This window comes from Rhinolophus sinicus, chromosome 13 (assembly GCF_057876585.1).
Source record: "Rhinolophus sinicus isolate RSI-liver-muscle chromosome 13, RSI-T2T, whole genome shotgun sequence".
Classification (NCBI taxonomy): Eukaryota; Metazoa; Chordata; class Mammalia; order Chiroptera; family Rhinolophidae; genus Rhinolophus; species Rhinolophus sinicus.
The window spans coordinates 26503769-26529848 of NC_142513.1; the positions used below are offsets into that span (position 1 = coordinate 26503769).

Here is a 26080-nt window from a genome sequence, read left to right on the forward strand (position 1 = left end):
AGATATTGCTGAGAGAACAATGCAAAATGCAGAAGAATGTGTATAACCTGATCCATTTGTTTATACAGCAAAGAATGACAAAATATGAATGAATACATACTTGTGATGTTGATGCATATGTGTGTGTACAGGTGGACAGATGATGACAGATGGTTATATGAATTTGGAGAAATGTATGAATGACACAAAACAGGTAGCTAACATGATTAGAACAATGCAAAAGGATGAAAGGAATGGAAGTGAGAAGCAAGCAAACAGAAAAGATGGAAGAAGGGCTGCACTAAAAAAGAAATCGGTGTGTATAAGATCTTATCTATGTTGAGTCTGTATCTCAATGCTTAAAATGTCAGGAAAAGAAAAGATAGGTCTGTGTCTTCCTCTTCGTAATAATGCTGATGCTATCTTGTTAAGTGAAAAAAGCAAGTTGCAGAGTGTAGCACGCTACTATTCTATTTCAATAAAAACTGAGAGACAAGTCCAGCCCTTGTCTATGTATATTTATAATTGTGTAAGTTTGTTGAGCAAGGAGAACACTGTGAAAGGATACACCAGGTGGGTAATTAACAATGGTTATTGCATGGTGGGGCGGGGCTAGGGATGATAGTTTTCACTTTTCACATCTTTGTATTGATCGTTTATTTCACTTGTCACAATAAGCACATATTACGTTGATACTTTCAAACATCAATACAGAGAAAAAAAAACCCCTAAAGTAATAATGGGTTTCTTTCTCTCTCCATCTAAGTTCCTCCCTGAATATGTGGCTTTGAATGTGGCCCAGTGCCCCACACTCCACCTGCCACCCTGTCCTGGTCTACCTCACACGGTGTAGACGCCTGAGTCCCCTTTGTAGAGAGAGTTGAGGTTAACTTTCCACAAAAGTCCTGGGTGGTGGTCAAATATCAGGGGATGTGTCTGGGTGTCTGTGAGACTCTTTGGAAAATCTGGGCCACTTAAGGATTTGGCTAATCCAGAGAACTCAGAGGAAACCGCGATGGGGCCCACAACTCTACAGATTGACACACCCAAGTCTCAGCTCTGGCCTGGCCAATTCTTCCCGTTAAAGCACATACACTGATTGTGGCTCTATAAAAATAACAGTGTGTGCCTACAAGGCCTGGAGAGGAACCGAGGAGAAATGGACCCTAGCTTGTTGAGGCTCATTACCTTACGCCCTATAATCCTTTCTAACACTCTAGATGAGTATCACCTTCATTTTATAAAGAGGAAGACAGAGCACCAGAGTTTAATTAGCATGCTGAAGCCTATATAGCTGGTCAATTGTCAGGTTGAAGCATATGAATTGCTAGTCTAACTTTAGATTGTTTTTGATCTACAAAATCTCTAATAGTTAGGACATAGTTTTGGCTGCTACAACAGAGACCCAAGTAATAATGGTTTAAACAAGTGTATTTCTCTCCCTTATCAAAGTTTGAACTGCTCTCTGTCATTACTAGGACTTCAGGCTGCTTCTTTCGTATTTTCCTGCCCTCCCAAGTGTTGCCTGTAGTCTAAATGGAGCAAGTCAGTTGGTCCCGACCTCCGCTTTACAGCAATGGGGAAGGGAGAGAGAGGAAAGGGCAAGAATGAGGGTAAACATCTACCTTTTAAGAACACAACCCAGAAGTTACACTTTTATCCTGTTCACCGCTCATTGGCCAGAGGCTGGTCAATGATCACACTCAGCTGCAAGCAAGTCTGGGAAATGTAGTCTTGTGCCCTTCTGAAATTCTATGACCATGGAAGAATGGGAGTATATATCCTGGGGGACACTTGGTGTGTCTGCTACAGTGGAAAGAGGGCTTTCTGAGGTCTGTGCGTGGATTTGACTACCTGCAAAGCTCATTATCTGACCACTGAACCACAATAAAAATGGTTAGGATGCTACTTGAGGTGAATTTTTTATTTTTCTAACAGTCTTCTGTTGGGCAAGAAGATCATTCTTAGGAGTTCTCTGAGGGTTATTCTTCCAGCTTCAAACTCATTCCCACAATTTTTCCAAGGCCAAAATAGATCACTTGCTGCCCAAGAGGTAAAAGATAACAAGATAAATGGTACGTGTTCATATGTGTATACACACACACACACACACACACACACGGCCCTCTGGCATCTTTGAGTCTCCAAAGACAGTTGCTTCATAAGTGATATAAATTGGGATTTTGAGGTTCAGCGTCTCTGTAGTGTTTGTAAGATTAGGGCTCTAACAAAGACATTTCCTTATCCCTTTGTCCAGGTATGTGTCTGGAGGGCTGCCTTGGTGTGTGTGGTGTGGGGTGGGGTCTGGGGGGGGGGGGGTGTGGTCACTATAGACTCTGGGCACAGCTCAGGGGCAAATGCCTAAATCCCACCATCTGAGTCATTCCCCACTGTGTTCTACCCCCCCAATGATAGAATGTTCTGGAAGATTTCATCCATCAAGCTGTCATTTAGTATGCAAAATCTTCCTATACAGGACAAAAGGTGGCCAACACATATATGGTAGCTTCAGCGCTTTCCTATTTTTACGGAGATATATTTGGCTACAACTGTTATTTTAATGTCAAGAATAATTTGAGGAAGTGCAATGTTTTATGTTAGTATTAGAAGAGAACTTTCCTATTAGAAGGGACTTTCCTATTTCTTAAACTGTAATATTACTGAATATTTATAGTACAGTTTTCATCTTCTTTGAAAAAACATTTACATAAGTAATTTTTATTTAAAGTGTTAGAAAATACAGAAAAAGGAAAAAAAGGAATAAATAACTCTACTCCCCAAAGACAATAACCAAAACTTTGGAGAACATTTTCATTACTTTATTTTAAGCACACATTTACATAAATATGAAAGTATTTGTAATACAATAGAAACGTTAGAAGAATATCTATGATGAGTTATTGCTGAATAAACAAGTCTGGTAAGTGGATGCAGATGGAACCAAACTGAAGAAAGTCCAAGGAGAGGCCAACTCAAAAGGCCTAAAGGATTTTAATTTTAACTCATGAGCTTTTGGGGGAAAGTACTCAACCAAATCCACCGTAAATCCTATTGTTAAACAAAGACAGACTTCCTTCTTCAGTATAAGCAGTCAGAGAAAAAAAATCACCATGTATGTGAAAAGATTCAATAGTTCAATAGTCCACCAGAAGGATTTATTCTGAGGAATTGGAAGAAACATTCCCTAACGAATCAAACATGAAATGGGAGAAAACTTTTAAGCAAAGTCCTGAAGATATATTTTTAGTGAGACTTGAGAAGTTATTGCATTTATGAAAAGATTTCATTGTGGGAGATTATGTTTTAATTTGAAACACAGTTACAAAGCCCAATTTAAAAATGCAATGTCCCCTAATAAACTGCTGGGAATTGAGATGCATGGCTGGAAGTCATGAAAGGAGAGCCCTCTTGCTGCCCGATAGAAGAACACACAGCCACTTAAAAAGTAGAGCTTCCCCACTCCAGATTCAGGCAAAGGAACATATTTACCGGGATGCACTCAGCATCTCCTGTAGCAAATTACAGAACAAATGAATTGCTCAACAAATAAACTTCAAGGAAGAGAGAGAGACTTATCAACTAATACCAACAATGAAGAGTGGACAATTATTTGGATCCTATTTCAAATGTTTATGAGACAATTGGAAATTTGAACACTGACTAGATATTTGATCATATTAAATAAATGCTGTTAATTCTTTAACAATATAATTGTTTGTGGGTTTTTAAGCTATCTTTTAGTGGTAACTACTGAAATATTTGTAGATGAAGTAAAATGTCTGTGATTTTATCAAAAACTATGGGGGAGGGAAAGTTGAGGGGTGTAGGTGAAACAAGATTGGCCAGAAGTCGATACCTGTTAGGTTGGGTGATGAGCATGTGGGGGGTTATTACACTGTTCTACTTTTGCGTATGTTTGAAAATGACCAAAACAAATTGTTTAAAAATTGCACTATCTGAAGACATTAGCAAGAGATTCTAGAAAACCCCGTCAGTGACTTAGATCATTGCTCAGGAAATTCTCCCATAACTTAGAGGAAGTGGAAAAAGACAGTATGAGTGAAACTATATGAAAATGAGAGGCCAGACCTTAGGAGATGCAGTGTGAAAGTAAAATCAGAATTCCAGAAGGAGGTGTGAACAGAAACAACAGAGGACAAGCAAGAACCTTTATTTAAAAAAAGTTTCCATTACTGGTTTCTTCTTTAACCAATGAGTTATTTAGCAACGTTTTTTATATATACAGATTTTTTAAATTTAATTTTTTATTAACTTACGGCTTAATTTTGTATAGTGAACAAGTTCCGTCTGATACTATTTCTGAAAATAGTTTGAATGCCTAGAACAAGAACAGCTATAGAAACTACCGAGTGCTTGTGAAGAGTGTGTATTTTTAATTGCTGGATGCTGAGTTCTAAACATGCCCTTTGGTTACTTTGCTTAGTTTTTGTCCGCCTAACCTACCAAAAGGGAAGTGTTGGAATCTCCCACTGGCAGGTGGATTTATCCATTTCTTCCTATAGTTCTATCTATTTATACAGCTTGAATTTTGAGGCTGTCTTATTAGGTGCATGTATTTAAATTTGATTCCTCTTTGTAAATTGAACCTTTCTATCATTACATCATAAACCTCCCAATCCTTACGCTTTTTGCCTTAGGATTTATTTTGTCTGAAAATAATGTAATATAGATGGTTAATATTTGCCCCGTGTGATTTTTCCCCCATCTTTTTACTTCCAATTTTGCCTGTCCTTATGTAAACCAGTGCTTCTAAAGATATCTGTGGTGAAGAATCAATTGTTTTTTTGTTTTTCCCAATCCATTATAGGCTCTAAGACTTTTGTAAAATATTTTTTAAAATAATAAATTAATAAAATTCTGGAAATTTATTTTACAAAAATTAAAATACAAGCCAGATATTTTAGTATTAGATTTCACACACATAAAATGACAAATTTCTTAGAAAATTTTATAAACTTTTAAAAAGTTTCTAAGACACTATCATCTTCTGAACATATCTGTTGCAGCCTTCAACAATCATAGCCACACTTTTGAACATCAGTGTTGTAAACAGCACATATCAGGATTTTGTTCTGCTATCTGGTCTAACAGTCTGCCTTTTAATTGGCACGTTTGGTCTATTGATGGTTATTGGTACACTTGGGTCTGTTTTCGCTCACCTCTGTATGAGGTCTGACAATTAAGTTCACAAACTCATCCTAGAAAATGTTCTACATACTTCATTGCTGAATATCACTGCGGTCACCTGCGAAGTACTCCCCTAGGGAAGCTATGCACCGATGCCAGTGCCTAGTCCACCCTGCAAAGCAATTTCAGAACGCTTTTTCTGGAATGGCCATCAGAGCTGTGTCGTATTACCCTTGATGTCCTGAATGTCATTGAAATGTCTTCCTTTCAATATTTATCTTTGGGTAAAGAAAGAAGTCATTGGGGTCCAGATCAGGTGAGTAGGGAGGGTGTTCCAATACAGTTATTTGTTTACTTGCTAAAAACTCCCTCACAGACAGTGTCATGTGAGCTGGTGTATTGTCGTGATGCAAGAGCCATGAATTGTTGGCGAAAAGCTCAGGTCGTCTAACTTTTTCACGCGGCCTTTTCAGCACTTCCAAATAGTAAACTTGGCTAACTGTTTGTCCATTTGGTACAAATTCATAATGAATAATCCCTCTGATATCAAAAAAGGTTAGCAACATTGTTGCAACAAATTCGCGAATTTGTCGGACCTCGTAGTCTCCTCTTCCCCCATCACCAAGTTGATGTGGTCTTGAATTATAATTTGAGATTATGGGTACTTTTTCTTTCCTTTGGCCCTCGCTTTATAATGACAGTTTGTGTCCCCCAGAATTCCCATGTTGAAATCTAATCCCCAATGTGATGGTATCTAGACGTGGAGACTCCGGGAGGTGATTTGGTCATGAGGTTGGAGCCCTCATCAGTGGCATGTCCTCATAAAAGAGGCCCCAAAGGATGGATCCTTTACCCCTTCCACCAGGTAAAGACACCTGCAGAAAATGCCTATCTATGAACCAGGAAGCAGGTCCTCACCAGACACCGAATCTGTCAGTGCCTTGGCTTCCAGTCTCCAAAATGATGAGAAATATTTGTTTCTGAGCCACCCAGCCTACGGTTTTCTGTGATAACAGACAGAACGGACAAAGAAACCAGGTTTACCAAGGTATTTCTCGCTCACCTTTCCCTCAGTTTACCTCCTATGGCACTTCCTAAGTTTTATTTTTTCTCATATTTAAGTACTTCATCCAAAATACGTAAATGGGGGCCTTTGAGTGGTTAGACGTAAAATCCTAAGTTCCAAGTTCTTTTCCTTCAGTTCTTAAACATGTAACTGCACAAGCAGTGCTGTTGCTGGAAAATTTGAATTAGTCCCAGCTTTTCAGGCTGTTCTGCTCATTCTCTCTGGAAGCTTTCAGAATGATCTTTGTCTTTGTTCATCTTAAATTTTACTACCTGGCAGTGAAGAGGGATGAATACATTCTACATATGCAGCAACATGAAACAATCTCACAACAAACGTGATGATACATACACTGTATCATTCCTTTTACATAATGCTCAAAACCATGCAAAACTAACACTAAATAGTAAATTGTTTAGGGATGCGTATCAATGGTAAGCTTGTGAAGAAAAGCAAGGAAAGGATACACCCAAAATCCACGAGGTGTTTCTCTCTTGGTGAGGGAAGGGAACACAGCAGGAGGTCCACAGGATGGGGGCAGGGGTGAGGGTCTGACATTGGTCATGTGCTGTTGTCCCAGCTGGAGGTGGGAACACAAGTGTACGTACTTTTTCATGTCTATACAGTAAACACAAACATTTGTCTTTGTGGCTGGTTGTCTAGCAATGGCTCACAGGTCAGGATATCGGCAACAGGAGGTGGCAGGCCACACACCCTATGAAGTATCTGTGGTGGTCACTCATGGCTCAAACTGCTCTAGATGAATCAGGGATGGCGATGGGAATGGGGGAGCTCTAAGTTTGCTCTACATGGAGTATACCTAAGCACCTCTAGACTCACCCTCATACCCCAACGCCTCCGACTGAATGAGCCGGCACTAGTTGCTCTCAGACTTGGCTCTGAACCTTTTCTGGAATCTGCACCTCAGCATTTCCCGTCCGTCTAATACTCAGCCTGAAGCGACAGAGGCTGCTCTCAGAGCCTCTGATTCCACTGTGTGGACACTTTCTGGTCACCACTCCATAAAAGGTCCCCAATACCCAGATGTCGCTGACCTAATAAGAGACTCATAATTTCACCCCAAAGTCCAGCATGAGCACGTCTTCTGAGGTCTCACTGCCCCCTCTGACAGCCTCCCAAGGAGCCTGCTGTGGTTCTCCAGGTGTCTTCCAGGTACCCAACCATGATTAAGTCTGTGAACTTGCTTAACTGAATTTTTTACTTGTCAATTTCCCTTCTCTAGGTGATGACTTTTAATTAATGATGTGTTTCTTAAAGACCAGCCATAGAAGGAGGAATGTGAACAGAAGAACTGTGTCCAGGAGAGCTTTTATTTGTACGGAACAGTTTTAAAAATACAGAATAAAATAGCTTTATCTCTACTATTATTCACAACATCTGGTCCAAATATTACATATTTTTAAAATACTTAAACGTTTAATGAAGCCATGTTAGAAAACAATATGAAAATTCTTTTTAAAAACTCCATAAAAGAATTACACATCTCAAAAAACAACCCCACCCACATACCCTCGCTATGCAACATAAAAAAAAAAAAAAAATCCCAGAAAGGTACATAGCCAAAGTCAGTCACAAAAACTCAAGGAAAATATAGACATCTCCACTGTTTTAAGAACAGTCAGAAATTTATTAATATGTCAAACAGAGGTTGTTACAAACAAAAAATGGTATTACTTTGAACTGCCAGTAAGATGGCCACGCTGGTACGGGTGTACTAAGTGCTGGGAAACACACACAGGAATTGTAAGGATGCTGGAAGTTACTTTGTAGTGATGACGAGGCACAGTCAAGAACAGCCTAGGACAGGAATGTGTGTGAGGCTGCTGAAAAGGGATTCCCAGCGCTAACGTGCTTCCTGGGTCCATGGGCAGAAACTGAACACGGGCAAAAATGGGCGGTCTTCTTGCACTACTTGGGTTGTGACTGGGGGGGGGGGGGGGGGAGATGTCTTGTTCCCTGTATCCAAATCACAAGGGGACAGGGCATAACACGTGCAACACGTGAAACTCCAGGCTCTTCTCTAAAGACCAGGGGCAGCTCCCTGCCCGTGCTCAGGCACGTGCACATGACCACGGTCTGCAGGGGGCGTGGCTGGGCGTACACACCAGGCATCCAGCGACAGCCACGCCAGGCCTGCTATCTGTAGCTGAGTGCACACCACGCACAGCGGCCTGCAGGGTACTGCCTTTCCTCGTGCCAGGGCTCCTTATCCACCTTCCATCTGGCCTGGCCACTCTTGTGGCATCGATATTAAGGAAGATTATAGTTGCCAACTTCAGCTCTAAGTTGCTAGTACCGATACTTCAGCAGGGATATGAATTAAAGAAATAACAACTTAGCTTATGGTCACAAAATATACGCAGGGTAAATAAAGTATACACACATACTAGAGATTCATCAATGGAGAAATTCTATCATCACATGACATTGTCATGAAAATCATATCATTCCCTCCCTGGAAAACTGTGACTATTATCCTGGGTAGAAATGTTATTTTACTATATGGAAATACTGCAATATTCATGCATAAACCAAGTTGTCATCATGAAAGTCAGTATTCTACAGTATAAAGCAAATCCTGTGTGTGAATTTGTTATCATGAAAATGGGAAACCAGCAGGACCCATGATGCTTCATTCTAGTTGACCTGGTTAAGCCACTTCTCTTGCCTTGACCCAGTATAGGAAACTTACTAAAAGTTAACACTTCAAACCCTCTTAAGATTCTGTACCAATGAATCTAAGTGTAACTCCCTAGTGAGAATGAAAATGAAAATTGCTTACAAAGACTAGAGACACTTCCCATCATTCTGTGAACCGTGTTTTTTTTATCAAAACCAGCGGTGGGCGTCTCCTTTACCCACACCCTACTGTGATACGGCTGCATCTACTGTCCTTATACTTTCAATTTATTTTGCACATCAGGATGGCACATGTAAATGTAAAGATGGTGCGTAGCTGGTCACTGTGGAAATTGGAGACTGAACGCCCTGCTCAGGGACATTTATACATAAAGTATTTTAAAACATTCTACTGGCCAAAGCATGGTCGCTGTGCAGCCGCAGCAACACAGGCCAACAGTTAAAAGTGGGAAGTGAACAGGGAGAGACCAGGTATGGCCACCATGTCCCGCAAAACCTCCCCTTCAGGGGTGTGCTTAAATCCAAGCAGCAGATGAACACGTTTTTCTTTCAATTAGACTCATACTGTCACATATTTGCTAGTGGGAGGACCCTTTCCTAAAATGGTTGGTGGTTGCTGCACATACAAGATTTATTAGTTATCATGAGACTCCAACCACTCAAGCAAAGGTGAGTTTCACAGGCTGTACAGAAAGTACCAGACTCAATGGAGCCCCTAGTGAGGCTGCCCTCTTTCATCCCCACCTCCTGTCCCCTGCTACCACTCCCCACTCCTGTCCTTGGACAGAGAATCTAAAGTTGCCCCGGTGGGAAGCAGAAGGGCAATAAACCCTTTCCAAAGGTGGCGTGGGTACAGGGTTTCCCTCCCCATCTGAATGCTTGTAGACACTCCTGGCCCAGCACATCTGAAACCTCCCAATAAAACCTAACTCAAGGAGAGGTTTCAGGATGGAGCAGGTTTCTGGATGTTGGAGCACATACCCCGAGTGATACCCCCTGGGCGGGAGATGCCCGGTTAAGTTAGGTTGAAGGGAACATGTTTGTCTCTGAAGTACTGATGGTTCAGAGGCTTTCATTTGAGTATCTGGTCCTTCTGCTTACCTACAGAGCTAGAGTACTACAATTCTCTGAGATGTGTAACAGCTTTCCTCATTTTTCAGAGCTGAGAAATTGGAGATGCTGAACAAAAATACCAATAGAAGGAACTGAGAGCAACTCAGTGTAGGAGGGCTGCCAGCCTCGAGGGATGGCCATCCTCAACCAGTGTGCTGCGAAATAAACTATGCATCAAATATACTTCAAAAAAGGGAACATATAAAATGACACGTAATTTACAATCTAAGTTCTTAATCTGCAGTGAGGTCTTGGCAAACAGTGAAGTGGCTCTGAAGTGTTCTTGGCTGAACAAGCCTTGAAGCCCCCAACTTTCCAGGAGCCAAGGAGGCTGCACAATGATCCCACTGGTGTAGCAGAGGCAACCACAGGGGCAGGAAATGCTCCCTGGCTGCGTCCCACTGATGGGAGAAAGAAACGCCCACTGCCGTCCAAGGCTCAACCAGGTCAACGGACACTTAGGAAGCACAACCCCAGGAAGCGAGGTCACTACTGTATGTCTCAGACTTTCCCTTTGGCTGGAAAACTTCAAACCAAATTCAACTTTACTCACCTTTTTTATTTATTCTCAAAAGAATTTAGTGTTATCTAATTAGAACTCGACAGAGGGGACCTGGCGGCTGCCTTTTCACCACCTTCTGCAGTAACTTAAACAAGAAAGGTATTTGGCCAGGAGATCTAATTTTCCGCTTTGCGAAATCAAGATCCAGTGGACACGCAACATGGCAACCCACAGAAAGTCTCCTTAAGCCTTAACCGCCGGAAATAAGTTGTGACAGAACTGTGGTGATGAATTTACCAGGATGCCAGACCAGCCACTATGGCAGCTCTGTTTGTTACCTGCCCTGGCTTCCCTTCTTCACAAAACAAATTCACGTACAACATACCCCATGGTTTCTGGGCTCTGGTCCAGTAGTCAGTTTTGATAAATAGATTAGGCATTACAGTATTTACACTTTCATGGTGTCAAGCAATACAAAATACAACCACAAGAATGGTTACTGGCCTTCAAAAGCCATGACGACAAGCTTCCCTGATGGTGTCCACAGCTTTACAAATGCTGGTTCTTTCCTTAATGGGAGGGAGAGGGTGGGGCACAAGTAATAGGGGTGCAAGGTCAAGGTCAGAGGGTCACATGGAAAAACACTGATTTCAAAACTCTGCGATAGTCAAGAACACTCAATAGGAATCAAATCTTGTATTTATAGACACACACGACAAGAACTGACATCCACATGACAGCAGAGCCAAGACTCCCACAAACATCTGGTTGGTGTCCTTGTGTGGCGCTCTGTACCCTTTGCCCCAGCCAGGAGTGGTACATGCCAGATAACGTGTCAGCCACCAGGGAACAAGAGGCCAGTATGACATGTGCTGGCCCAGCCTGGGCCAGTGTGGCACCAAGAGAGAGCAGTTGAGAATCAGATACTGATTTCACGGTCCTTTCCCTGCCCCTCCAACCCCCCAAACAGGCTGCCAATCTAATACGATCTGTACAGACCTTACCCATGCACCAATCTGGGCACAGGGTAACCACGTCACTGTTTTCAATCAGGTCAACAGCCTCTCCCTCCTTCTGTACCAGGGAACACAGAATCCTATTTGACCAGTCAGTTGGGACCATGCGAAGGGACTTGCTCCTTGACCACAGGAGGTCTCTGCAGTTCGGGCCAAGGTCAAGCAAAAAGGTCAAACAAAAAACTAGCGGTCCAGGTGCTTCCAGGACAGAAAGCCCCTGGACCCCTGGGGTGGCTTACAGGCAAGCTAGGGGTAGTGGAAGGGGACTGGAAACAAGGAATTGCTGTGGATTTCAAACATCCACTCCCACAGGAGGGCAGGAACTTCAAGTTCAGTGACCATGGCCAGCAGTACACACTCTCCAGGGCAAGGGCTCAGGGCTTAAATAAGGAGAGAAGCGGACACCATATTAGACATGATCACCACCACAACAAAGAAGCATTTGCAACCTGTCTTAGCTCTGGGGTGCGGGATGGAAATGCAGATATACAAACATATATGTTACTGCTCGTTACTCAGCAAGGAACTAGATTCATGCCTCACTGCGGCCAGGCCACAGGCTGAGCTGCGGCTATACCGTGGCCTGAGAGTCCTCGTCTGAACTCCGGCTGTTCGCACTCTTCCTGAGGCCTTTCCACGTGTAGCCCACGAAGGTTGGGCTGATGGGTAAATAGCTGAAGCATCTGTATTTTTTAATAACGTTCATGCCAAACGGCAAATCGTAGGATTCCATGCCATCGAGCGACTTGCTCCCTTTGCCCACGCCCTTCTTCCATTTCCTGATTCCTCTTTCCTCTGGAGTGCCTATGGAACACAGACACACACACACACACATCAAGACAAAGGAACATTTAGTTTAACAGTTCTACCAAGAAGTTAGACTCCCCACCATGCTGCCCCACAGACCGAACCTGCCGGGACGGCACCAAAGCACACTTGATGGCACTCAGCTATCCGGGCGCCCAAACCAGAAATCTAAGACTCGCTGGCCCATCTTTGTTCCTCTTGCTCCACATTCAAATGCCCTCCCGATGCCTTTGCTGCCACCGTGTCTTTCCACATGACCCATATTCTCAACTTTCACTGTTGAGGTCTGGCCCAGGCCACGTCACTGCTTTCCCGGGTCATCCTATCAGTCTAACTGGTTATCCCGTCTTCAGCTCATCGCCTCCTCCCCCAAATCTGTTCTCAAACACTGTGCAAAACACAACAACAAAATGCAAACCTCATCTTGCAAAATGGGGCTCAAAGTATTTGTTATTCCATACATAATGCCTTCATCCCCTGGTCGCGGCCCCGCCCCCAGGGAGACATACCAAGTTTTATATCGCTTTCCTCTACTTCAGCGCATGTGCATGTTGCACTTGTCATACACCCCCTCTCACCCCCCCACCCCAACACACACACTTGTCAGGCTCCCGTGAGGATGAACTTCTCCTGGTGTAATTCTGGGCCACTCTGTACCCTATTGATGAGTCAGGGAGAAAGATCTGGGCCCACAGGGCTCAGCAACTCCTGGACTTTTTAACAGATCCGGTGCAGAGGAGGGCTGCATGTGCTCTTAGCTGTAAGGATACCTAACACTCCACTTCTGTGCCCGAGCCTACGTGATGGGCGTGAGCCTGTGAGGCAGCATTGAGGGTCCTCGGTACTTTCTGACGTCCAAGCTATGCCCTCCCATCGGTGTTTCAGTAACAAAGCTGATTTTAATTTCCATCTCTCTGACTCATCTGCCTTTCCCTCAATTAGTTCTGACTTAGGAGAGAAAGAGGGTGTTAGTTATTGACTCCATAAATCTAACACTTTCCACCTATTCATACATGTGATTTCCTCTAGCCGGATGTGTTCATCCCGTTTCTCAAGCAACCTCTTGATTGAGACTTTTTGGAGGTGGGTTGTTTTAATGGTAAAATCTCAATAAAACCTTCAAGCTCAAGAACAAGTGTCACCCTTCCTTGATGGCAGGTTCGTCTACCAGGGTGCCTACGGCAGCATTTTACAACGGTGCACAGCAGCCTCCTCTAGGAAGCTGGGAAGGCTGCAAGGCAGACCCGTATCACAGTCTAGTTCACCACCTAGTGCTTTGCACAGAACGCACCCAGCTGAGAAACCAGCGTTATGGGTACTGGAGATGCTGCCTCCACACACCTCTCAGTCAGTCACTCATCCTGGCAGAGGCCTGTGCCCACCCTATTTGCTGTCTTTTGGTCTTAGTTGACTGGGGCCTGCCTCAGGAAGGACTCATTTAAGGCGCCCCAAGGAGGAGACGTGCCGTAGGCTGTTACCAGCTGGCTCAGAGGAGGGTGTGAACTCGATGAAACTAAACTGCAGAGTGCTGGGCAAGGCTGTGCAGGGAGGACAGGCAGCCCGGAGCATGCCCAAGGCACCTACTGCCACTTTACCATGAGGAAGGAATTTACTTGCTGTCTCTGAAAAGTTATTCAGCAAGGAGGAAAGCAACCCAGTAAGTTTATTAACAAAAACCTGATTCATAAAAGGAGGCTGAGTGCGTCATCTTAACCACTTTAGAAAAGACAGTTTTAACCAGTGATGGCTTTGAACTGACTTACTCTTCCTGCTTCCCCTATTTATTTGGCAAAAAAAGTAATCCACATATGTAATAAGCGTGTTTGATATATACCACATACCTGGGATGGTGTTATCCAAAATAAAAGCTACACAGCCTCCTACAAACATAGCAGTTGTGAGCAGAACGTTCAACACTTGATCGATTCCTGTTATCCCTAGAAACAGAAAAGAGCAGTTGGGTCGCTAGCAGCCAGGACAGGCCTGCCCTTCCCTGGAAAGGAGCAGTGGGACGAGCACGAATTGCCAGTCGATGCAGTGCACGGAAGTGTAAATGCCCGCTGTGCCTGGATAGATACATTTTTGCCAGTGATGCTTTAAGCTACTGTGAATACCTTCAACAGTGATCAAAAGTCACCTCCATAAGGAAAATTCCTCACAATGGTGCATGGACGATAAATCTAACAGAGTGAAGTTCACCCTATAATGAACTACGAAGCCATTGATAGGATTTACAGACTTTTTTAAAAAAATGGCTGCTATAAAGCTGAAAAGAATTACATAGTGAATAATAAGACAACAAAAATATTTGTGCTATCTGCAATAAAACAAAGGCTTTTCTGAATCCTGTATTACTAATTTGTGTTTAGCTGCTTTCAATTAGGAGCAACTAGATTTATTAAAATATCACATGAATGTGATATATTAAAATGTCAAAAGCAGCAAGAAATCTCCTTGTTATTAGTTCACGTATTTCTCTATTTAAAATACCAGAGGTGCCCAAAAAATGTATACACATGACTTGTATTCATCTTTTGTTATGGGTATATATATTTAGTATTACAATTTTAATACAGTTTTTTCGTTTCTTAAAATGTGTATTTTTTTTTTTTTTTTTGGCATCCTCCGTACAGGAACCAGCAATTCTACTCCTCGATGTATACCCCAAAGAATCGAAAATAGTCGCTTGACCCAATAGAGTCAATCCTCATTATTGGCCAATTCTGTATTTGTGAATTCACCTCCACACTATAATTTCCTTGTAAAGCCAAAAGGGATACGTGTGGTGCTCTCAGTCATTCACGGACACGCACAGAGCAGCAGCGAAGCCGTGATACGCCTTGTGGAGAAAACACGTGTGTCAGATGAGCTGCGTGCCGGCCCCAGTTTACTGCTATTGGCCGCCTCTCCCCGAGCAGCAATAGCTCAGGATGAGCTAATTCCATGCTCACAGTGACTCCCCAGGACACAACCACCACGAATGAGGACTGACTGTCCTTGCACCCCAATGTTCATAATAGCACTAGTCACAACAGTCAAAAGGCGGAAACAGCCCAAATGTCCATCAATTAATCAATGGATAAACAGATTCTGGTATATACATATAATGGACTATTATTCAGCCATAAAAAGGAATGAAACACTTGTACATGCTATTAACATGGATGAATCCCAAAGACATGCTAACTGAAAGAAGCCAGGCACAAAAGGTCACCTATTGTGTGATTCCATTTATAGGAAATATCCAGAATAGGCAAAGCCACAGAAACAGAAGCAGATGGGTGGTTGCCAGGGTCTGAGAGAAGTGGGACGATAGGGATATACTGCTTAACGAGTATGGAATTTTATTTTCAGGTGAGAAAGTTTTGGAAACTAGATAAGAGGCGGTGGCTACACAACTGTGAAGGTACTCAAATGCTACTCAACTGTTCATTTTAGAATGGTTAATTTTATGTTATGTGAATTTCACCTCAAAAAATATAAGTATACACATATACATAAAATGGTCCCTAATTCTGCATCAAATGTCAGCAGCAATAGCTATTTCTTAAGATGGTTCTCCTTTACTCACTCTTCATGACATTGAGGCATTAAAAAATTTTTTTAAGGGGGTTTAAAAGGTTAATCTTGAACTCAAAGTAGCTACGATTCCAGTAGAAAAACATGTACTTTAAAGTATATAGTTCCAAGAAATTGTACAGTTTTTAGCCTTAGTCAGAGAAATCAAAAGGTTTTACACAGAGGCACTCTCCCAAAGGAGAGAGTCCTGGTTAAAAAAAAAACAAGAGAGAGAGACCTTAACATGCCACATCAGTTATGTGTACACACCAGCTCATGTGGGAAAATACAAAAGGGCTTCCAAACAAACTGAGGCAAAATGAGACTGGAATAAAATACATATGAAGGTCGGACAATTAAGGTCGCGAACTTTCCACTGTGTAAGCGCACAGTGGCACGTTCGCGTGACCTGAATTATCCAAGTTCGTAGATGAACGTTCACCGAGACAGTTCCCGATGCTCCCAAGTCCTCTCTGACTGGTGATGAGCTGTTTGTGACCTGGAGGCTGCAGTTCCCACTCCCAAGGTTCAAAGTGTGTGGCTTACCTGTGACAAGAGGGTTCTGCCTGAGGTAACTTGGAAGGACGAGCCCAAAGAAGATGGAAAATCCAAGCACAAAGAGGTTCCGGGAAGAATTTAAATCAATGAACTGTAGGTTGGAGAGTCCAACAGCTGTGATCATGCCTGGGGAGAAAACAGCAGACAGCAAGTTCCCTCAGCTCACATGGACGAGCTTACAGCATGGATGACAGATTGACTCACAACTGTCAAAGACAGACTCCTTACAATGTGCTTTCTCTGTCCCATCAGAAATAAGAATACCAGTGCAGTGACAGGACGTGGGGGTCGGAATGTGACCACCTGGGTCGCTGATCGAAAGGACCCTTGGCCTAAGCACCCCCTGGGCTTATTCAAGGGCATAAACATCCCACTATGCTTTCTTTAGACCAAACGGAAAACTAAGGAATTGGTTCTCCCCTGAAACCTCTACACAAACATTTCAATTAAGTTGGGAAACCCACCCAAATATCTGGCCCCTGATTACAACTAAATGGCACAAAGATCAAATAGAGTCCCATCTTAAAAATGCTCACAGTTTTAAACAGCCCACTCGGAGGGAAAGACAGGTTGAGTCAAATCAATTAGCAATACCAATTAAAGAGACTAAATTTCATCATTATTTTTCCTAGCCCAATATTCTACTTTTGGTTCTACCTTCAACATAAATTCAACTCAGAGAGTGGGGTTGGTTTTTATGTTTTGAAGGTGTATCCTTTTGTATTTTAAAATAGAAATGCATCGTTATGTCCAATCTTACTGAAGGGATTTAGCAAGAAAACATGATCCCTATGAAAACTTAGCAAATGGGAAGAAAGAAAAGGAGCCTGCGAGCGAAGCTGGCCATCAAGGAAAGGGAATTTTACCAAAGAGCGTGCAGAAGAGGGCGCCAAGCACAGGATCCGGAAGGGAGGCGAAGAGGGCGCTGAACTTGCCGATCATGCCCAAGGCCAGCATGAGGGCGGCCCCGTACTGTATCACCCGGCGACTGCCAACCTGCAGGACACACCAGAGGCAGAGACAGGTGCTCAGCACAAATTCCCCAGGCCTCCTGGGGCAAATGTGACAAAGCCCTCATTCAAATCTAGATTTACTGTTACATTTTCTAATTGAGAGGGATCAGTCTCATTTCATAATGAGGAGTGATCTCAATGCACAATTACTACAAACTACAATAGACATCCAGAGTAAAAAGATTCTACCACCTTTCCTCATTCCCATCCTGTCCCCTTCTCCTCCCCTTCACTGGGGGGGTAGGGATGGGGAGTCGGGGACGGGGGTACCAGGACTCGGCCTTTGCTTCTCTGAGCACTGGGTGACGTCACCTCCACGTGGACCTGCTCCTTGGTTTCTCAGACCCTTGGTTTCTAAGGCCCACAGTCGACGGCTGGGATGACCTAGTGTCTCAAATGCAAAATGCAAAAGCTACCCTTTGCCTCTGCTTCTCTTTTGGGTTCCTGAAATCACCCTACATCAAGTTAACCCACTCCAAAGCAACTCCACCTTTCCTGTACATGAATCAGACAAAACCCCCAAAGTTTCTGGCACTTCCTCCCCTCATGTTGTTTTACTGGTGAGTGCTGGCACAGACTAGAGGACACAGACTGCAGAATTCTTGAGCCCTGCTGCCTGGCTGGCATCCCCACTCTACCTCTATCTGTGTGACCAGCGCAAGCTACTTAGTCTCTCTGGGTGGCAGGACCTTCATCTCTATAAGGCTAACCCACATGTTTTTGCTTTGAGGCTTAAATGAGACGACATGTAAAAAGTTTTGAACAACGCCTGGCAAGCATCAGGCTATTTGATGGCCTCCCACCTGGGCTTGCTGCCTCTGGCCTTTTCTCTGCCCACCTGTCCTCTCCACTGAGGTGTAATGACCTTTCTAACACACTGATTTGGGAGGTCAGTGCCCTATCTACGGCCTCTGGTGTTCGTGAAATAAAACACATTTCTCAAGCTCTTCCCAAGAGAGCCAAGCCCACTGGCGAGCTCCCTGTGCCCTGTGTCCAGCCCCAGCCATGCTAGGGGCTTACCGCCTGCTCCTCAGGGTACCAGGGAGGCCCGGGCCAGTCTGTCCAGAACACCCTTTCCCACCCACGTCCCGCTTCTGGCTGGTTCCCAGACACATCCTTCAAAACACTACCCCTCAGCGAAGCCTTCCTTGATTCCACAGCTAGGCTCCCCTCACTCCGGGCTTCTGCAGCACCACATGCATCATTTCCCATCTGTTAAACCTGATCTCTACCTTCTAGAAGCTTCCATCTAGCCCACTGTCACCCAGGTAGCAGGAGGTGGAGCTGGCACTGCATTACTGGCCCTTATTCTGTGCTGCCTCTCCCAGGAAAACACCCTGAGGAGCTAAACCATAACAGAGGTTCCAGAAACATCCACAGGGCTCTAAGGAGAAGATGACTACCTATCTTCAAGTCAATTAAAATGAAGTGAAATTTAAAATTCAGTCCCTTGATTGCACTGGCCACATTTCAAGTGCTCCACAGGCACCTGTGGCTGGGGGCGCCAGTGTGGTACCCACAGGGCAGAACAATGCAACCACTGCACATGTTCTGCCAGACGATGCTGGTCTCCAGCTTCCAGCAGCTTCTCAAAGGAACCACAGATCAGATGATTGAGAGTCAAATCTTACTGAGCAAATGAAGAGGTGGCTGTCCAGCTAAAACCAGTCACAGTTGAGACTGGAGCTCGGGCTTTATTGTTCCACTCCATAGCTCCTCCTATACACCACTGAGTGCAGGGAAGCACTGGCAAGTCCAGTAAAAATGACCTACGGCTGGCTGTCTTACACGATAAGGAAGTCTTTCATTTATAAATGGCTTGCTTTTCAGCAAACAGTTTTAAGGACCTATTACGTGACTAGCACTTGTTAGAGTTGGTGGGGGGGGGGGGTGGTGGATACAGAGATAAGTAAGTCACAAGCTTATGATGAAATTCTGGTACTGCTGCAATTGCTATGCTGTGTGGGAGACCAGTGCGAAGAGTTGGAGAGGGGTCCCCAGACATAGTTTGGAGGGCTGAGTAAGAGTTTACTGGAGAAAAAGAAGAGGGAATCACCTGTGCCAGGACCACCTCCCAGCAGGGTCAGGCACCCCTGTTAGGTGTGCCGGGGGAGGGCCAGGCTGGCCCCAGGCAGTCTAAAACAATAAATCTTATATGAAAACCAGCAAGGCTGATCTGCCTAAGATGCTGCCAAAAATAAAACAAACAATCCCAAGCAGTAACAAAGCCATTTTTGGGTTCAACAAATATTAACGGAGTATCTGTTATATACTCTATTCCAAACACCAGACATAGCCCTGAAGTCTCTGCTTCCTGGCGCTTACACAGAGCCTTTGCATCTCCCTTCCAGCTGCCCACACCCTGGAATCTCCTCCCTACCTCCCTCCTGCCCTCCTTCCTGAACTTCGGCTCTGCCTCCCGGGCCATTGTTTCTGACGTTCCTAAGTCTTCAACAGTGTGGAATACAGCAGAGGAGAAATGAGCGTCCTCTGGACACCACCAAGGAGATACTACAATCAGGGAGATGGTTTTACTCTATTCCTAGAAATACACTTATGGCTTAATATTGAGGAATAGGGTGAAGAAATAAAATGGAGTCACTATAGTCAAGTCACTAAATTACTTACTAAAATCAAATAGGTTGAGGCATGAGGAAACGATTCTATCATTGTTCTAACTAGCTTGGGAACTTCTGGAACTTTCCCATCCTGTGTCAATGCCTGGATATACATACATCTGGACATACACCAGACCTCCAGATAACCCTCTGATTACTCCGTGAAGGACCCATGCATTCAGACCACCTGACTGTTGGGTGCTACCAGACCTCCATCTTTCACACCCTCTGACATCTGCCTGATAATCTTCCTGGACCAATCCTAGGACTACGAATGCAGGACTGATTATTCTCAAGAATATACTTTTTACTATAAGAATTCTTATCTTTCTTCTTCAGAACACTCCTGGGTTTTTGCCTGGCGGTGTCCCCAATTTGCAAACTCTAAGACCCTTGAATAAATCATTTATTTCTAGCCAAAGTCTCCAAATTCTCTTTGAGTTTGTTCAACAATACTCCATAAAGACAGTATCTATAGCTTACTGTGTACCTACCACAAGCTGGGCTCTCTGCTAAGTGCTTCACATCAAGTTATTCATTCCAATGCCCGGCATGCTATCTTGTTGACTAGGGCATGGAGGCTCAGGAAGGTGGTCACCTTGGGAGAAAGTGGTGGAGCGAGGGCTAGACCCCAAAGCAGCCACCTCCCATCATGTCTGCCCGTCTCTGTGGGACAGTCGTTGGCACACATTCAGCAGGAGTCCTGCACATGGCATCTGACCCCCTTAGAACTTCAGAACAAACAATGAGGTAAGCAGCCTCAACTCCTGCTCAAACAAATTAGACTTTCTATGGACGTGGAATGCCGTAACTGGATTAAGGACAGCAAATACTAAAGTTGCCAGGAAATGGAGGCAGATTCCTTAGAAGAGCTGAAGGTCACCCTCTTTTCTAAATGCCCAGGAAGTCTGATACAAGACCCAGACCACTGTTGTTCCCTAGGACTTTCTGCAGTGATGGAAATGCTCTGTATCTCTGCTGTCCCTTGGCAGCCACTAGCCACAAGTGACCACTGAGCCTTTCGAGTATGGCTAATGTGACTGAGGAACTGAATTTTTCATTTTAATTAAACAGCCACATGCCTTGGCTACTGACCACCATATTGGACAGCACAGATCTAGAATCGTTGGATTTCAGACCTCAGTTCTATTCAGAAAAGCGACTTACTTGTTCCAAGTCCTTCAGCCGGACAACAGGCAGACAGCCCAGAACTTGTGCCTCCTTTTCTCCCATCAGCTACGTGACTCAGGCCACAGAGAAATTTCTGCAGCAAGCTGTGCCTCCCCAGCCCAAGGCACTTGTGTAGATGGCTGGATTATAACCCCTTGTGAGTCAGGGCAATGGAACCCAATGCCAGGCTGAACGGATGCCACCTTTGCTTGGGTGAAGTGATTCAGAGGGAAAATCAATTTAGTTCATTAAAAAGCGCTGGCAGGTGGCCTTTCAGGATAAGCTGGCACCATTCACGTTGTAATAAGGGGAATCATTCTCCAGACCACCTCAGTCTTGTTTCAGACGCGAACCTCAATGAGCATCACCTTTACTCCCTACAGTGACCCTGCTGGGGACGAGTTTCAAAGGGATGCAGAAAGGGAGCTGGCTTGTTAAACTGTCTTCCCCGAAGAGTTCCTCCATCTATAACAACTTTGCTTGAGTTCAGATTAGTTATATATCTATAGGTTCATGCAGCAAACTGGCTAAAGACTGAGTGGCTTATGCTCCATTCTGTGTCCATGTGACGGACACTCCGTGCTCAGCGTGTGCTTCTCACCGCTGGCAGCAACAGGACCCAGGGATGGCACTGGAAGTGCCCATCAGCAGCCCTTACGTGCCCTGTGCCAGGAGCAACAGGCAGCAGGTGGAGCCATCTGCACACATGAGGCTGAGCTCTGTGAGGAACTTACAGGGAAACCAACTAACGTGTCAGGCATGTGCTATGGAAGCCCTGCTCCCTCTCACCTGAGTGTGCAGTCAAGACTAACCAAACTTAGTATTTGGTTTACCTTTATCTGGCTACAAAATCTCGCAGAGAGCTTGAGGGAGAATTCTAATTTCAGGGGCCAAACAGTGCCAGAAGGCTGCGGCTTACCCCCAAGTTCTTAGGACACAGGGCTCAGGTAAGGGAGACCTGTGACCCATGCCAGCTGTCCTGGATGGTGCACCAGTTCTAAGAGTCTCTAGCTGCACAACATACAATGGCCGGGGGCTGAGCTGCACGCTTCAACATACTGGCAAACAGCATGCTTTGGCCCTAGGTAACTGGGATATAAAGTTTATTTGCCAGTAATAAATGTGAAAGGCCTAGGAACAGGCACCTTCTCACAGAAGCTGGACTGTGAGGTGGGGCAGCTCCAGGGTTACATGTCCGTGTTTGAAGTTGGGTGGGAAGGAGAGGTAAGTAGATAGGACTCTGAACCCTGGCCCTGTTCAACCTGAGTGACTCACTGTGGCTTATCTAACCCACTCAGTCCACAACTGAGTTCATCTGAGAGAGAAGGGTTCTGCTGCTGCGGTTTGAAAACCATGTTAATTCTTTACTGGAAGATGAATATTTTTCTGTAACAAGTGGTACCATCTCTCATACAGAACTAATACCATCTCCTAACTGGTCTCCCGTTTCTACTTCCTCGCCCACTTGCCATGGTCTACTCTCGTCGTAGCACCCAAAGTGATCCTTTAAAATCAAAACACACAACAGATCAAACAGAGTCTCCCAGGGGCACCCCGCCCCCCCCCCCTCCACTGTCTGTAGCAGCCTACAGGGCCTGCGTGACCTGGTTCTCAGTTATCTCAAAGACCTCACCTGCTCTTACCTGCCCTGGCCCCCACTGGCCTCCTTGCTGATCTGCAACATGCTGACCTGCTCCCAGGGCTTTGCACTGCCTGTGCCCCCGCCCACTCCCCAGGTACCTGCACCGCTCTCTCCCTCCTTGCCTCCTTCAGGTCTTGGCTTCATGCCATCTTCTCAATGAGGATTAGCCTGACCAGCCCACGTAACATTCACCCTCACTCCCCACCACCCACCCTGCCCAATGTGTCTGTCATATTAGTGTGATTACTGTTTCTTGTTTGTCTCCCCCTGCTAGAATGTAAACTATACAAGGATGGGGATATTTTCCTTTTTTATTCACTGACGCATCCCAAGTGCCTGGAACGTTAGGCTGGCACAGGGTTGGTGTTTAATAAAAATTTGTAGAATGCATGAAGAAATGACAGCACCCAAGAGCCTGCCTCCCCAGGCCAGCCAAGGGAGGAGGGACCACCACCAGCATTCCAAACACCCATAAACGAAAAAAAAAAAAGAGGAGGGGGAAGAAGATCTCAGAATTGAAGGCCTTCCTTTTGGAACTCAGGTGGACAGACCAATCAATGAAATGGACCAACGCGTAAAGGCCCAGTCATTTAATTAAAAAAGTATTTGTACCTTAGTAATTCCCAAAACTCCAATGTTGGGACTAGATGAAGTAGAGCCATTCCCGGTACCGAATATGCCATCGAGAACACAGGAGAGACCCTCCACGAAAATCCCCCTAAAATGTAAAGGAATGGGGGAGAAACATTCATTCAATGGGGGAGACACTCTGGAATATGCTCTAAATGGCTGTGAGCCAAGAGCCTGCTCCGCAGATTGGCAGCCTCTGCAGCCCCAGGAGGGGTTAGCAATGCAGAGGCCCAGGCCCCTCCAGACCTGCTGAAGCAGAACCTGCACTTTACCTGGATCCTCCACACGCACTCAATTTTGAGAAGCACCTCTGTGAGCCACACATTAGACACAGGTGTTTAAACAGTGTCCCAAATTAAAGGACTTTAGCCAGAAAGCAGAGGCATTTGTTGGGATCTAAGACAAACATGTGCTGTCCACTGATTTGATTCCTTTACTATTACTACATATAGCTTCATTGGGAAGGACATGCTTTGTAATTCTGTAAACACCGACACTTTTTTAAAAGAATCAATATACAAGTTATATAATCATATGCACAGCTCCACTGGAGAAGGACATTAAACCCAGGGCTGTAACACCTCACAGAACCAATGCCAAGAGATGCTTACAGCAGCCCATTTGATCTCATCACATACAACCCCTTTTGGAGGGGCAGCCGCTGCCTGGGAAAGGGCTGCGGGGTGGTGATGTGCCTATTTTCTCTGAAGCCTCCATAGGGTTCAATTCACTCCCGGCATCCAGAAACTAAAGACCAGGTCTGCTGAGAACCTAAACCCTACAACTCTTAAACCTCCAGATTCTGCAGACTTCATTTATCCTGCTTTTATCTCTCTATATATAAATTGTAATTGTGAATAGATGACACAGCATCTATGCTCAGAACAGTTGGGAAAAGAAGAAGCAAAGGGGACAAACATTCATGACCCCAAACCAAGAAACAAACAATGGCAGTGTCTGATACTTGTTTTGGTGAGTTTTAAGGTCTAGAATGGTCTCATAGAGAATGTCTTACGTGACTGTCACTGTGAGGAAGAAAGGCTGAGAATTCTGCTTGGCGTTACAGAATAGGAAAATGGGCAAAATGAGGGCAGTGACTTATCTAAGGACAAACAGCCAGGGAAGAGCCCTGATGCTTGGCTGCCTTCATGCTGGAACTCTTGGTTTCTTCTTCACGGTTATCCAAACCAAAGAGCAGAGGAACGAGGTCCGGGGCCCAATGAAGAATGCATTTGCTCAGGAACGTACCTGTTTATTGCATGGATGGGAGGTGGTGGGGCACAGGACAGCCTTGCGCAGGCATAGTAGTCCCCGATAGATTCAATAATACTGGCAACGACTGCGCTCAGCATGCCGATGACACCAGCGGCGGAGATGGTGGGCAGTCCCCACTGAACTGTGGCAGGAAAACAAACGTGAACTCCTTACTGTCTTAGAGGGACAAGCAAACGTTATCAGGACCTCAGTGTATTCAGAACATCAGGACTCTTATCAAATCCACTCAGATTTCAAAGCTCACAGAATCTGTTCATATTCAAACCTGAGTCACCAATGCACTAGATGCCTGGGAATAGTATCTGAGTTGGATGACGATGGCCATAAGCAGGATTGGTCTGTTCTCTATCCTTATCTAAAATAAATTGTTTGGCAGGAAGAGGTGGGTGCTTCTCCTCCTGTTTCACAACCAGTGTCACCTAAATTACAATGGAACACAGCCTGCCGTGTTGGGATAGCAATTTGCATGAGAAGGATTTTTAACTCTGCTGTGCAAAGCATGGTACAAACTGATGGTGGCATCAAATGAAAAAGCAGTGAACAGTCACCACCTAAATTTAAATCCCAACAGTAAAGCATGGCACAAGGTATAGTGTTACAGCAGCACTTTTTTTTAGTAAACCATGTTATAGAAAATTTAAGACAGTTTCCTTTAAGCAAAAAGAGGGGGCAGCCGCTGGTTGGCTCAGTTGTTTAGAGTGCAGTGCTCATAACACCAAGGTCGCTGGTTCGATTCCCACATGGGCCAATAAGCTGCGCCCTCCACAGCTAGATTGAAAACAACAACTTGACTTAGAGCTGATGGGTCCTGGAAAAACACACTGTTCCCCAATATTCCCCCAATAAAAATTAAAAAAAAAAAAAGGAAGGAAAAAGAAAAAAGCTTCAAATCAATAAAAATGCGGCTGTCTTTAAAAAATAAAAAAAGAAAAAAAAGAAAAGAGAAGTCCCCAGGTAGCTTCATTTTGAGTATCTGGATTTATTTAATTTTTCATTGGATACACCTTTGGAGGAAAAAAAATCTCGTTTTGGACCTTGAAAGCCATAGATCTTATTTAATAAAATTGCATGAGGAACTTGCATTGTTAGAATGAACAGACTTCTTTGATCAAGTCCCTAGACCTTCCTCCCTTGAAGCCCTGGTTAAAACACAGCCACTAAGAATAAAGCAAAGTGGAAAAAGAAAGATGGACAGATAAAATGGTCTCTTGTGCAGGGGCCAACAACGTAGTGCAAAGAATGGACACTTAAAGATCTAGGCAGTGTAATGGTCAGACATCAAATGAAGGTGACCCAAACGGGTCATAAGAGTGCAAGTTAGAGG

General features: G+C 44.4%; 1 protein-coding gene across 6 annotated transcripts in view; it reads right to left on the bottom strand.

Annotated features, from left to right (window-relative positions):
• Nucleotides 1-7503: 7503 nt before the first annotated feature.
• SLC23A2 (solute carrier family 23 member 2) overlaps nucleotides 7504-26080 on the bottom strand; it is a 116272-nt gene continuing 97695 nt past the window's right edge. For all 6 annotated transcript variants that reach the window (XM_074317751.2, XM_074317754.2, XM_074317750.2 and 3 more), the window contains 6 exons: nucleotides 24730-24877; nucleotides 23464-23569; nucleotides 17275-17404; nucleotides 16397-16534; nucleotides 14134-14229; nucleotides 7504-12289 (listed from right to left, as the gene is read on the bottom strand). In XM_074317751.2, the coding sequence (XP_074173852.1) occupies nucleotides 12057-12289; nucleotides 14134-14229; nucleotides 16397-16534; nucleotides 17275-17404; nucleotides 23464-23569; nucleotides 24730-24877 (851 nt within the window). In that variant the 3' untranslated portion in view covers nucleotides 7504-12056. The remainder of the gene's footprint in view (nucleotides 12290-14133; nucleotides 14230-16396; nucleotides 16535-17274; nucleotides 17405-23463; nucleotides 23570-24729; nucleotides 24878-26080) is intronic.